General features: G+C 32.7%; 1 gene segment (V, D, J or C); it reads left to right on the top strand.

The window, feature by feature from the left end:
• The window catches only part of LOC114658024 (M1-specific T cell receptor alpha chain-like), a 51,261-nt gene extending 39,211 nt beyond the window's left edge, over positions 1-12,050 (top strand). The window contains 4 exon segments of the C gene segment in view: positions 6,874-7,128; positions 7,481-7,513; positions 7,702-7,808; positions 11,621-12,050. Coding sequence covers positions 6,874-7,128; positions 7,481-7,513; positions 7,702-7,808 — 395 coding nt within the window.
• Positions 12,051-15,347: the final 3,297 nt, after the last annotated feature.

Raw genomic sequence — 15,347 nt, 5'->3', positions numbered from 1 at the left:
AACGGGGATTTGGTTAAGGGTGACTGTGAAGTGGAAGTGAATGTGGATGATAGTTGTTGCTTTGACTAGAGACACTGTGTGAATTATGGAAGCCAGTTTATCTTTAGCAATGGAACTAAACTTATTGTGATGCCAGGTAAGCTTTACTTTTATTCAGCGTTATTTACTGTATTGTATTAAAAGTGCTTTTGATTTCAGTCATTAATTTTACTTTTGCAAGCCCATGAAGTGTCTAATCTGCATGTTTATTTTTTAGTAAAGTAGAAACAATACATCAATGCAGCATTTTCCCTTTGTTTTTTGTCCCTTTCATAATTGCAAAACTATGCAGTAAATTAATTTCCAAAAATAAATATTTATGAAAAATGACAAGAAAATATCTTTTAAATAGCTTTGACTCCTGCCAGGTTGCAGATATTTTTTGGCTATTAGTTGAATTGTTTTCAGTGCTGAAGTTTGATATTATCGTTGTTTTGAAAATAAAATAAATGAATAATTGTACTAACTTGTTAAATCAACAATTATAAATCTTATACACTTTTATTATTATTACAGATTAATAATAATTGTAGACTGAAAAAGAATAATACAAAATTATGGTAGTACCTCCACCATCTTTAGAATATTCCACAGTTCCAGGCTCTGTTTAAGCCCAAATATATAAGTGGCAAAACTACGAAGGATACTGTACAAATATATTACATTAACTGTTAATAATGGAGTAGAAGCAATTTTGTAACTAAATAACTAATTTTGTCTATTAATTTACTAATGCTGGGTTACATTAGAGAACACTAAAAGGAGCATAAATATTTTACCTTTAACAATAATGGGAAATAAGTCCCTTGTTATATGCGAATAAAGAGGAAGTGAAATAAAGAAGTAATTGAATTTTAAAGATTATTGGACATAAGAAGTACAGTATAATATAGTTACACTTTGTAGGTATTATAAATTTGTGATAATTTTATAATTATGTAATTAACTTACTTATTTTATCATTAATGTATTAGTTCACAAAGACATGTTAGTTCAAGCTGTTATGCTACTGTGAGGCCATTCCTCTTCCTGGCCATTTCATTAGCTTCAGGCCTTTTCTGTACTGTACTGAATAAATGTGAGACTGTGATCAAAAGAACCCATAACTGCTAACACTTTATATTACATTACTGTAATTTATTAGATCTTTTCAAATTTCTGATTGTAAAAAGTGTATCATGTCATATTTCTATAAGATGTGGATAAAAGTCGGGTTGCCGTTTCACAAATGAATGTAGCCCAGTTGTCTAAACGATCAGATATCAGTATACAAAAAAAAAGTCAAGATTCCTTCAATATAAAAGTAGATAAAGAAATAAATACATGAACAACATTGCTAATGAGTCCAAATTCTTTTTTAACCTCTGAGGCACCCCAGTACCAAGTTTGTTCAGGTAAGATATCGGCCATATTCAGAATTATTAAAACTGAAATACATTAAATATAATTATACCCACTGGAGCGTGAATGTGAGATACAAAGTAGTATTTAGCAGTGGAGCAAAATGTTCTGTAGGTGTTTCTTTACTGTAAATATTGATTGCAGGGCCTACTTTCCTTCAGGGGTTATTTGTATTATTTTTTGTTTATTTCCATTAAGTTATGTGTTCTCAAACAGTTTTTAAATAACTCATAAGTGAAATAATGTACTAGGTTACATACTGAAAAACATTAGCACACTTTTCAGAAATTAAATATATTATAAATATATTTTATATATTCCTGACAAATGGATTTTTTGCTAATATTTATTTCCCCAAACTCTTTGAACAATGGTTCCTTATATTTTTCACCTCTACAGTAATACAGTAGTAGTATGGCCTTTTTGCTAGTTGTCTCTGTGAATTTTGTAACCTCATCTCAACATATATTGTGTATTTTTTAAATATCTATAGTGGTGAAGTAGTTAGTGCTGCTGTTTTGTGGCTTCTGAGTTCTGGATTCAATCTGGATTGCCAGTTAATGTATCAAGTTTCCTCAATGTGTGTTAAGCAGAAACTCAACACTGATTTTCAGATATGAAACTTTGGTACCTTAAGAATTACCCTTGTGGAGGACAAATCTGTAGTGTAAACAATTAGCATTTCATACAACACATTCACTGTCCACTTGTTGCAAGATGCAAGATTCTGTTGTTTTCATTGCTCTTATTATTGTTACAAGTATAATTTTAAATGCATTCTTGCAAAATAAACTTGAAATATATAAGAAACAATACTAGAGGTATTATGCATTTCATGTTAAAAACAATAATTTGCTCTAACTCATTTTAAATTATATCATTTTGTGTATTCATGCAGTATATTAATATGAAATTTCAGAAAGGGACAGCACAGTTACATAGTGGAAAAGATTACCTAATATGTACTATCAATTGTTTTATGTTTTTTAAATGATCAGGTCTGTACATTCCCTTAAATTTCCTTAAAACGAAGAATACAAAATAAATGTAATTATTAAAATATTGAGATATGCAATGTACACATATTCTGTTACAGATGGTTAGCTTGTAACAAATACTGTAAGATTGATTTCATCCTCTTAAATGCTAATTGAAATATTGTAATTTTTTCCTGATCAAAAAATCTGAGTAAAATATATCATTTTTTTACTAATAGCATGTATTACTAAATTGTCAACTAAAAAAACATACACAGTAGTCTTATAGGGGGTCATGATTGTCACTTGTGAAATTCTTACTACAAATATCTAACAAATTGCTGTTCTCTGGCTCCATGAATATTCCCTCACATCAAAACTTCTGTTTTTTCTTACCTGAAAAATCTGGTAAATCTGTCGCTGAATGCTTTTTTGATCATTTTAACTTCAGAAACCTGACATCCCAACTCCTGCAATGTTTGTATTTACTGTATTTGTGTCTTTTTGGTATTTGTCTTACTACCACACTTATGTTGTAATTACATCCATCCATCCATCCATCCATTTTCCAACCCGCTGAATCCGAACACAGGGTCACGAGGGTCTGCTGGAGCCAATCCCAGCCAACACAGGGCACAAGGCAGGAAACAATCCTGGGCAGGGTGCCAACCCACCGCAGTGTAATTACATCAATTTTATATTTTACTTGCCACATAACACTTACAGATTTAATATATAAGGAATAAATAATTATGCAGAATATAAAAAAAAATCATTGGTATTCCTTTAGGTAATTTACCAGTCAGTAATTTAGCTACAGAAATATTTACAACATAGTTTCTAAACTATGAAAATGGTGTGCATTTCCGAAGAGCAATGCAACCCTGAGAACATTGTAGACACCATCTTTGGACTCATAACAAACAAGACTCATTAACTAACAAAATGTTCCTAAAATGCATGACTAATGGTAATTGATCAGGGTTATATTTGAATTCTGCATGTTCCCTTACCCGCTCATTAATTGTTAAGTGCTGGCTACCTCTTGTCCCAGCCTTAGTAACAGACAGCGTTAATCAGATAGAACACATTAAAATGGTACTACGACCATTTTCTGAAAATGTACAATACTAATATCTGTGGTCATATGAATGATATCATATTTATGACTAAATACAGTAGAACATTTGTTAGGTTATGCTAGTGAAACACATTGACCCACAGTTCTAAAATAAAAGACAAGTAAAAAAACAAGTTAAAGATAAGGAGCTGTGATACTTCCTATGTTTTATAAATAGATACTTCTTTTAACTCATCCAGAAGTTACAATGTATTTTATTACTTCTGCTGGCTAATTTAACACAACAAGTGGAACTTTTCTATTTTGGCAACATCTTTTGTGTTCACCATAAAATAAAACGGCTAGATATTTTTTACACTGCTGATTTAACTTTGCTAAGGATGTAAAAGCAATGCAATCATATGCTAGGAAGTTTTGACTATTTGATGATCTTCTTGATTATCTCTGTGCATTTGTGTCTCTGGGGCATTCTCGCATTCTGTATCCTGGACTTTGTCTCGCATGTCGATGAGCAATCATATTTGTGTGCTGCTCAATTGCTTGTCTGTCTATGCATCTCAGCATCTTCACTTGTTATTCTTCTCATCCTTCATCACTTAATCATCTTCTGTGATTTGCTTGATGCTCAGCAGATGTTGACACTCTTTTTTTTCTTCCTGCCATTATGATGGCTTTCATTTGTTTTTTACAACCACTTTGACATAAACATGAGACCATAGGTCACATTGCTGTCCTTTATGGTCACCAGGTTGGTTTTACCTTTTTTTTTATTTCTAGAACAGTGCTTTGCAAACTCAGTCCTGGGGAACCACTGTGGCTTCATGTTTTTGCTTCAGCCAGATTCATAATCAAAGACAACAAGTGATAACACTGATCTCATTTAATTAGGTGCTATTTTTTCTCTTATTCTACATCCAGAAAAGCACTGCAGGATTATTTTTACATGTATAAGACATTTAGAAATATTTCTATTTTTGCTATAGATTTCAAAGCTTTACTCTCTTTTGCAGATTTCATTATATTGTACCCTTTCTCCATGCAGTTTTCTCCCTTCATTACATCTTAATAATGACAATTAAAAATTAGCTGAGCAAACACCCAGGCAAACAACACTGAATAATGAAAGGCTGCAACTACTTTAGTGTCAGACCCACTAATTAGTAAATAATGGATTAGTTAAACAATGAGAACACCTAGAAAAGTAGAATGAAAATCAAGATAAAAATATTGCTAAAAGAAAAAAAATATTCCTATTTAACTGTTTAGTACATTTATATATTACATAATTTTCTAATTTATATATTGTTTCAGAACACAGAATCTGGGAAATAACAGTTCACTTAATTCCAGTCCAATTCACAACAGAAGCAAGTTGGAACAAAAACCTGCAGCCATAGTGGGTCCCCCAGGATCCTTATTCCAGAACATATCAAGTCATAAGCTTTTGATTAAGGGCAAAATCAAGGTCCTAGCTTGCAAGTAATCATGTGACAGACAAACAGACTTTAGCATTTTATATATATATCGATAATGGAGACAAAGTTATTGAGTTTATTTAAATAAATCCATCCATCCATTTTCCAACCCGCTAAATCCAAACACAGGGTCACGGGGGTCTGCTGGAGCCAATCCCAGCCAACACAGGGCACAAGGCAGGAACCAATCCTGGGCAGGGTGCCAACCCACCGCAGGACACACACAAACACGCCCACACACCAAGCACACACTAGGGCCAATTTAGAATCGCCAATCCACCTAACCTGCATGTCTTTGGACTGTGGGAGGAAACCAGAGTGCCTGGAGGAAACCCACGCAGACACGTGGAGAACATGCAAACTCCACGCAGGGAGGACCCAGGAAGTGAACCCAGGCCCCCAGGTCTCCCAACTGCGAGGCAGCAGCGCTACCCACTGCGCCACCGTGCCGCCCATTTAAATAAATTCTAATATTAATTATTAAAAATGTATAAGTTGATAATATCTTTATGATCATGACATAGTCTGAAAGAGTATGGAAATTTCAAATGCATAATGGAATTTGCTAATCTTGATTTAAGAATTGTTGAAAAATAAAATATTATAGAAATAAATATAAACAAAAACAATGTACACCATCCCTCGGGCTGCCTAGGTAATATCTGTGTGCCTAAAAATGGAATAAAGTTATTTTTCTTTTTATCTCACTTCTGTTTCTTCTCACTATAGGATAGCTGTTGTATGAGTTAGTAAATCGTAATATTGTACAGTCATCTAAAACAAGAACAAGTAAAAAAAAAAATGCAAAACGACCTTGTACATTATGTGCATCTATTATAGCAGTGCTAAATAACCTGTAAGATTCATTGTTTTTGGGAAAGACATCCCAGGTTGCTCTATTGTTGAATATTATACTTTAAACTTGTTTGAGGCTCAGTATTATTTACCAACGTCATGGATTAATAAAAACTAAAACCATTTATTAAAATAATAATGTGTAGAAGATTCAAAAAGAGTGCCATCATAGCTGAGCTGCAAGTAACTTTTTTTGCATGCAAAAATGCATTTTTTTCTAAATTTAAATGTTGACTTATTGTGTTCCATTAGACTATGGATGAAGCATCATTATTTTTTTAGTAATTTATCTGATTGGGGTTACTTGTCTGTAAGTCAAAGCAATAAGGTTAATAAAATGGATTGTGGAGCTTGTTGAACATGTATTAAGTCTCTTAAAATGACTTAGTATAATACATCAATCTGGTCACGCAAAGATACTGTATAAAAGTAACACAATGCCTATCATTTTTATAGATTATCTTTAATGATATATTCTGCATTCCCTTACTAATTTGGTTGATATTATATATCAATAGATCTCTTGTTTGTATTATTAACATTCTTGAAAATGGTTGGCACTTTAGATAGACTGGTTATTGCCTTTAATCGATCCTGAATCTCAGGTTTGAATCTTATAGACAGTACCCATCTTGTATGAGTATGAGTGTGGATTTGTAGGCCCTGTGATGGACTAACACCAGGCATAGCAGGAAGAAGATCCCTATATAAAGTTTATATGTTTTCACAATGTTTGGATAGGTTTCTCTGAGGACTCCATTTTCCTGTCAATGTTTAAATATATCAGAATACTTTCATTGGAGTTTTTAAATTGGCTTGTTCCCAATATGTGTGGGAATGTGTCCTAGCCGTCTCTGTTTGCTGTAGTGAAAGACTCTATCATCCCATGACCCATTGTTGGAAAATGCAAGTTCAGAAAATAGATTCATTAGTTGTGTTTTCATATATACTCTATATACTTTATTTAATATATTTTGACCAATTGAAAAGTTTAAAAAATATCACATAATAAGAAATGCAAAATATTTTTATTGTATCTCAACAGGACATTACTCCAAACCTTCTGCCTATATTTTGAAATCAAACAAGGATGGGAAGGCAAAAGCTTGTCTTGTGGATACCTTCAGTAGTAGTAACCTTACAGTAGAACTGTCTGGTGAGAAGGCTGAAATAGATCCTTCTATTGTGGACACAGAAACACTGTTCAGTGCAGTGGCTATTCCTAAAGAATCAAAGGATAGTCTAAATTGCACAGTTAAAGGCAATACTGAATCCGACGTCATTGCAGCTGTTGATGAAGGTGAGATATTTTGTATGCTTCATTTTTCTGTGCTGAAAAATAGAACATTTCATGAATTGTTAGTTAGATTGTCAAGAATAAACAAATGCCAAGATTAATTCTTAAAAAAAGAACCCATTAAAAGAAAGACTCTTGGAATGTATTTTGTTAAACCCAAAGCCACTATGGCAGTTTTTTCTTATTCTGGATTGCTAAATTGCACTAGTTAACAGCTGTATTGTAATGTTGCTATATTATGCTTTTTATTTAAGGTAAAGATATGTATTATTCTATTTGATAATTTCAGGGTAACCAGTTAGCTCAACTTCAAGGTTTTATGTGTTATAACATTTATTTACATGTTTATTTTCAGAAATTAATATATGCAACGGTGACATTAATACAGGTAAATACTCTCTTATATACAAAGTATTTTCTATCTTTGTCAAAAGTAAACTGATTGTTATTTTACTTAAAAATGTAATTTACTTAAAAATGTTATTTTACTTACTTTTTGTTCATGCAATAAATATTTATCTGATGACTGAACAAACTATTCAAACTTATTCCACACTGGTTTGATTTACTTTCTAGATGAAAATCTTAATACCTTGACTTTGGCTGTTTTGGCTTTAAGAATTATTTTTATTAAGAGCATCGTGTTCAATGTCCTCATGACAGCACGAGCATGGATGAGCTAGGTAAGTAAAGCCCTGTAAATTCTGAATTTTAGCAACACTGTGTAGATCTTATTATATAAAAATTTCTGGTTGCTCTGTCAAGCTTAAATATGTTTATAAAACAAATAAATAAATCATCTATTTAGACTGCCAGGTGAACTTATTGAGGAGGATTATTGCACTAGCATCAACACATAAGATTTGCACAACCCTTACTTTCAACAGTTTGAAGAGGTATTATATACAGTATTTACCAAGGGTTATATTTGACAAGGGTGTCACACTGCTTTTAGCTCTTCTACTACACCGATCTGGGATCCTAGGTTCAAATCTTATTAAGGTCATTTTTCCGAGGAGTCACCCATATATTCATAATTACTATAAGTATAGCTTCTCCCACAGTATATTAAAGGTACTGTATGCATGTTAGATTGGTCAGTGACCCTAACTCGGGGTATCTTTAATAAGTGTAGGTGTATGGCTGAGTGTGCCTAATAATGGATTGATGCCTTGTCTAAGATTGGTTTCTGTCTCTTGCCTATTGCTGTCTGGGTTAGGTTTCGGCCTTTTGTGACCCTAAAATTGAAATAAAATGAATGACTGACAATGAATGAATGTATATGTTAATATTTATGAGGATTGATTTTGTGTTTGGTTGATTTATGAGACTTTAATTTGAATCACCACACTTGTTATGAGATATTCTTTCAAGTTAAAACAGCTGGAAAGATTATGTTTATTTTGGGAGACTAATTGTTAATTTTTAGGATTCAACCAATGTTGAAAAAAAAATGAAAAAAAATGAAGCTATTTTAGAAATATAATTAGTTAAATACAATCATTTTTAACTATGTTAAGTGTTCATCTGCTTTTCCAAAGTAACCAAAAACTGATTCACAGAAAATGGAAAGCATGCTAATTGATTTTTTATACCTTAGCTTGACTGAAGTGATCTATTTTTTCATGTTTATAGGCAATCTTCTTCATTTTAATGTTCCTGTTATTATGCACGTTCACAGCAATAGTCCTCTTTAATAAGAACTTTATAGATTTTTTTAACCTTTGTTGATTTCCTATATATTCGATTTTAGATTCACTATTTTAGAAATAAAATTTCATTACATTAATATATTCAGTATATTAAAAATATTCAGAACTGGTCTAAACAGAGCTTATATTTTTCAATCAGCACCGCATCTTGAATTTTAGTCATAGCACATGTGAAATTGAAAAGCTATGATACAAAACTGGAAAACAAAATAGAATAATATCAGAAGTTGAGGCAATTCCAATGGGTTTTGCATTTGTCAAACAGAAAAAATTCAATAGTGAACAATAACAATATTTTGCTATCTTTTCCGTTATTTTTTTAATCTCCTTCTTCACAGTTTAGAGTTTTAAACTTTCAGACACGTGTTTGTCCATACTTCCTGAAGTAATCTGAATTTCAGCTGCCTATGCTGATTGATGCAGCAGTGTACAGTACTGTAGAAGATGGATTTTGTTTTAAATATGCCTGTAAATTACATTTAATAAAGCACCATAGTATGTCCTACATGTACTTTGAGTCCAAATCAACATGGTTTCATTGTACCTAACAGATACTCTGTGTATCTGTGCTATTGCTGGATTTGGGAATCCAGGAAGGAGTTCACAACCATCTTCTTTTTCTACTTTTTATATATTTAATTCCATTTAAAATATCTTTGAGAAAACATTAGCTTCCTCAAGCAACACTGACTCTTTCTCTTGTAAGCTAAATCTTCTATATGTTTTTGCTAAGAATCCATCCGGTAGCTAATACATTAGCTAATATTCATTTTTATTTTAAAGTGCACATTGTTTTATAATAGGTAACAGCATACTTGTGTTAATAGCATTTGCAATACTGTTGTAATTATTATTTTTGCTTAGTAGTTAAAAAAAAAATTTCCTTGCAGTAATTTTGACTGCACTAAGAAAATTTCTTGTCACGTTTATATTTTGCAACAGTTAAGAATGAAGTGGAATATATTGTGGGGAAAGCATACACTTCCCTCTTATTTAATAAGACATTTCAATTCATGTATTTGTTTGTTTATTTATTTATTTTGGGAGTATACAGTCTGGTTTTAAAGCAGTTTTAATACTTTAGAACAATACAGTGTATTCAAAAAAACACAATGAGTTAAAATATTTTCATGAGAAGCAAATAGGGTAACAACTGTAGTTGATAATCCTGTCATATTTTAAAAAAAAGTATCAATTTTTTTTTCATGCCATTGGAATAGTTTTTTACAATGTCAAACTCATTCCAGCAATGAAGGTGGCATATTAAAAGACTGAATTACCTAAGAATCTAATACTGACAGTGAAAAGTAAGTGGTCAGTTAACAGTAGCTAGAACCAAATATGAATCTCAGGTAATGTTAAGTGAAAACAGCATTTATTTATGTAGCACATTTTCATACAAATCATGTAGCTCAAAGTGCTTTACAAGATGAAGAACGAAAACACAAAAAAATAAAATGAAGATTAGGCAATACTAAGTAACAAAGAATAAAGTAAGGTTTGATGGCCAGGGACGACAGAAAAAAACAAACAAAAAAAAAAACTTCAGAGGGCTGGAGAAAAAAAAACTAAATCTGCAGGGGTTCCGAGGTCACGAGACCATCCAGCCCCCACTGGACATTCTACCTAACATCAATGATCTCAATCAGTCCTCGTGGTTTTTGGGCTTAACATGGAAGAATTCAATAACGATGGTCACGTGGACAGCTGACCTTTGATCCATCAAAGTAAGGACTGTATGGTGCCTTGATCAGGTGGTGGTGGCGCAGATCGCCATCACAGCAAACCAGAAAAAGAACAGCAGAGAAAGTAGGGGTTAGTACGGATTGTAGAGCCATGATTCTTCTTCTTCTTCTGTTGGCTGCATGTCCTCTTTCACGACATCCATAAACCTTCTCTTAGGCTTTTCTCTTTTCCTCTTGCCTGGCAGCCCTATCTTTAACATCCTTTTCCCAATATAAAAAAGATAAATAAATGCATATACAGAGTATCAGGGTTACACTAAAATTAAGCTATAAGAAAGCTTTATTAAAGTAATGGGTTTTTAGCAGTTTTTCAAAATGCTCCACCATATTAGCCTGGAAAATTTCTATTGGTAAGCTCTTCCAGATATTATGTGTATAACAGCAGAAGGCTGCGTCACCACTTCGTTTAGTTCTTGGAATTATAAGCAGACACTCATTTGAAGATTTAAGGTTACGATTTGGAGTGTAAGCTGTAAGATATTCCGAGATATATGATGGAGTGAGATTATTTAAGGCTTAATAAATCGTAAGCAGTATTTTAAAGTCAATTCTAAATGACACAGTTAACCAATGTATTGACATCAAAACTGAAGAGATGTGCTTGGATTTTCTTTTCTGAGTAAAGATTCTAGCAGCTCCATTCTGCACTCATTGCAATCAATTGATGTCTTTTTTGGGTAGTCCTGAGAGGAGTGCGTGACAGTAATCTAGCCGACTGAAAACAAAAGAGTGAGCTACTTTTTTAGTGTCTTGCAAAGTTATAAGGGATGTAATTTTTGCTATATTGTATATAATGTGTCAGTTAAAGCTACACTGAATCAAAAAGAATATTTATAATAGGTCGTCATAAATAATAAATAATATCTAAAATAATGGCAATACTGTTAACAGTATTACAAACTATATATGCTTACTGAAACCACTTGAAGAAGGTTTGCTTAAAAATAAAACTATTAATTAAATATAAACATACTGTATTACAACACTAACGTATGCTTTACATTTCTGATTGTTTTGTTTTTGTTTTCTTTCTTGCAGGATCACTTGTTTTTTTTAACAATGTCAAGTAGAAATACTCAACTGAAAAGAAGAATCTTTAGCCTGCATTATTACAGACATATTTCAATAGGACTGATTTAATCAAAGTATATCTGGGCATTGTTTATTGTTATTGCTTTTGTTATCTATATTCATGTTTTTCAACAAATGTATGCACATGTTCAGATTTAATTTGTGTTATCATTCCTTTCTGGAAATACATTAAAATACTTTGCTGTACTCTTGGATTTATGAAAACATTTTATTTTGGTGCAAGGTTATTTAGCAGAGCTCTTTATTGAAAATGTTATCCTGTTCTCTTTTCTTGATATGTAATCTTTCTCTAAGTAGTTCTGAAATGTGCTAGTTGTAAATATATATCTCTATATATTCATTATTAGAATAAAGATGCACATACTTACCTGAATAATTTGTCACTTAGTATATTTTAACAATGGTGTCTTTGTTATAGTAGTGTTTTATTTTGCATTGGTGGAACTGACATTTAGTTCTGCAGCGGGTCTTAATTTATAGCTGTTTGGTTTTCCATTTTTACCAGAAATACAGATGATATTTCTGGGAAAAAATTCACTAAAAATCCTAAAATCCAAAATACCCTGCAGAGGTCACAGGTCAGCCAATAATGTTCATGGGTGAGCATAATCTAACAATAACCTTGGGTGCGTATGTATATCAGGAATGCTTTTAACAAGGCTGTAAAGATGTCACGTTCACTGATTGATTTCAACATGTATTGTTATTGTGATGAAACCAAATTTTTGACATTCATAAACCAATTGTTTTCATTTCTATACATTTTGAATGTTTATTTCACATTTTTTATTACTTTTTTATTATTCAGGCAGTATGATTTTTTTATATAGTTGCCACTAGTTTGGGACTATCTTTTCATGGCTATGGCCATCTTGTTTAAAGGTTGCTATGTCAGCTGTCAGTCACATGACACTGAAATCAACTGACATATTAGGTGGTGTTATTTTCCTTTTAAAAGATGGTGGGCCAAAGCTTCAGCCATATGAGTAATGACTCAAAGACAAAAAAACAAAAAAAAAAACAAATCTCCAATATAGTGTGATTTTCCATTAAACAGTCAGGCTACAACAAGGAATTATTCTATATGCTTTCAGCTGTTTTGGTTTTGATGATTGGTTTGGATGGTTATTTATTTATTTTTGACAAAATTTTGCTTTTAAGCGTCATTGATATTCTGGTCAATTTTTCCATTGTTCCTAATACTTTCTGAGCTCCTATTTTCTCATAATAATCATTAGACAAAAAAAAGAAGATAAAACTAGTACAAGAGTTGTTAATCTGCTTTCCATTTATAATAACATTACCTTAATTTGTCTAGGTTAACGTGTTTGGTTTGATGTGTAATACTTCTTTCATAAAAAAAGGATTTATGAGTGCACTGGACCAAAGAAAAAGCTCATGCATTTATTCAATTCTGGGCTGATAACAGTATTAAATGTAAGATTCAAACTTCATCTTGTATCATGAAAGTATATAGAGAATAGTCAAAATGCTCAATTCAACAGTCTTCATGTCTTCATTCACAGTCTAAAAACAGTGCTGAGAAAAAATTAAAACAAGAGCATAAAAAGAAAAAAAACACTACTACACTAATTAACTCAATATAATATAATATAGAGTGGCGCAGTGGTAGTGCTGCTGCCTTGCAGTAAGGAGACCTGGGTTCGCTTCCTGGGTCCTCCCTGCGTGGAGTTTGCATGTTCTCCCTGTGTCTACATGGGTTTCCTCTGGGTGCTCTTGTTTCCTCCCACAGTCCAAAGACATGCAGGTTAGGTGCATTGGTGATCCTAAATTGTCTCTAGTGTGTGCTGGCTGTGTGTGTGGGCTGGTGCCCTGCCTGGAGGTTTATTCCTGCCTTGTGCCCTGTGCTGGCTGGGATTGGCTCCAGCAGATCCCTGTGTTAGGATACAGTGGGTTGGAGAATTACTGACTGACTGAATTTAATCCCCACTCTTAAATTATTGTAAGTATGATACTTTTGTTATCTCCAACCACACTCCACTCCACTTTCGTTCTTTGGAGGTACACCATTATTGGCTTTCTCTCTCTCTCTCTCTCTCTCTCTCTCTCTCTCTCTATATATATATATATATATATATATATATATATATATATATATATATATATATATATATATATATATACTGTAAAATACATATAAAGACATATAAATAATCTTGAAGGATTTTATTTTTATAATTATAAAGTACAAAGTAGACTGATTCCCTCAAATTAACAAAAAAAATGTGCATGTTGAGTACTCATGGTGCATGTGTGTTCTTGAGAGTACTTAGGAGATTGTTTAGTTGACTAATTTCAGACAAAATATTTAGGAACAATTAAGGAGTAAAAATAAATAAACTGGAAATTCTTCTGAATGACTGAGGAAATACATTTTCATTATAATAATCCTTCCAATTATTTTTCTGGATAAATGAGAAACATAGGTGGCAAAGTGGTAGTGCTGCTGTGTTACAACAAGGTGGCCAGAGTTCACACCTGAAAGCACCCATCATGGAATTTGTATATTCTCCACATGTCTGTGTGAGTTGCTCCAGATGCTCGAATTGGGAATTGGTATTGCTAAACTGGACCATGTGCATTCACTTTGCAATAGACTGATATTCTGTCCAGGTGTCTTTACAGCTATAAAGGTAATGTATATATTGCAAGCAATGCAATAAAAATGTTAAACAACAGACTGTAGACCTTGCTTTTTCTACAGAATTAACACTACAGGAGATGTATGGATGACACTGGGCATCAGTAACACAACATTCAGGAGGTTATGGATGAAAGAAATCAAAATGTTTAGCATAGATATGTTGGCATTTATTAAGAAGACTTTTTAAAAATTGAAATACAAGTAATGTTTTACTAGTAAATAAAGGAGCAAAACCTCTGTTCTCAAGTTGCTATTAATCAATGCAGGAGTATAACATACTATCTGTCAAGAAAGTATTTACATACAGGCAAACAATAAATTCTAGAGTAAGATACATACACTCAATTGGAAAATTATTAGGAACAGTATTACTGATGCTGGATAGGGCCTCCTCAGTTCTTTATTGCATGGATTACACAAGATGTCAGAATCATCTCTTTGAGATTCTGGTCCATGATTACATCACACAATTTCTGCAGATTTGTTAGCTGCACATTCAAGCTGTGAATTATCAGAAATTGAGATTCGTCAGACCAGGCTATGTTTGTCCAGTTTTGTTCCGCCTGTGCCCACTGCACTGAGTTTTCTGGTCTTGCTGACAGGAGTGGATCTTGACATGGTCTTCTACTGTTGTAGCATTCCCCTCAAGGTTTGATGTGTTGGGTATTTTGAGATGCTTTTCTCCTCATCACAAGTGTAGTTACCTGAGTTACTGTAGTCTTTCTGTCATCTTGAACCAGTTATGTCCACAGAACTGCTGCTCACTTGTTTTTTTCTTTTGCACCATTCTGATTAAACTCTATAAGTTATAAAGGTAAGCAGTTACACAAATACTCAAAAGAGACTGTCTGACGCTAATAATCATACCATGATCGAATCATTCAAATCAGTTTGATGTGAACATTAATTGAAGCACATGACCTGCATGATTTTATGCATTGCGCTATTGCCACATAATTGATTGATTGGATAATTGCATGGAGAAGCAGGTGTACCAGTGTTCCTAAA

This window comes from Erpetoichthys calabaricus, chromosome 9 (genome assembly GCF_900747795.2).
Source record: "Erpetoichthys calabaricus chromosome 9, fErpCal1.3, whole genome shotgun sequence".
Taxonomy (NCBI): domain Eukaryota; kingdom Metazoa; phylum Chordata; class Cladistia; order Polypteriformes; family Polypteridae; genus Erpetoichthys; species Erpetoichthys calabaricus.
This window is presented reverse-complemented; position numbering and strand designations above follow the sequence as displayed.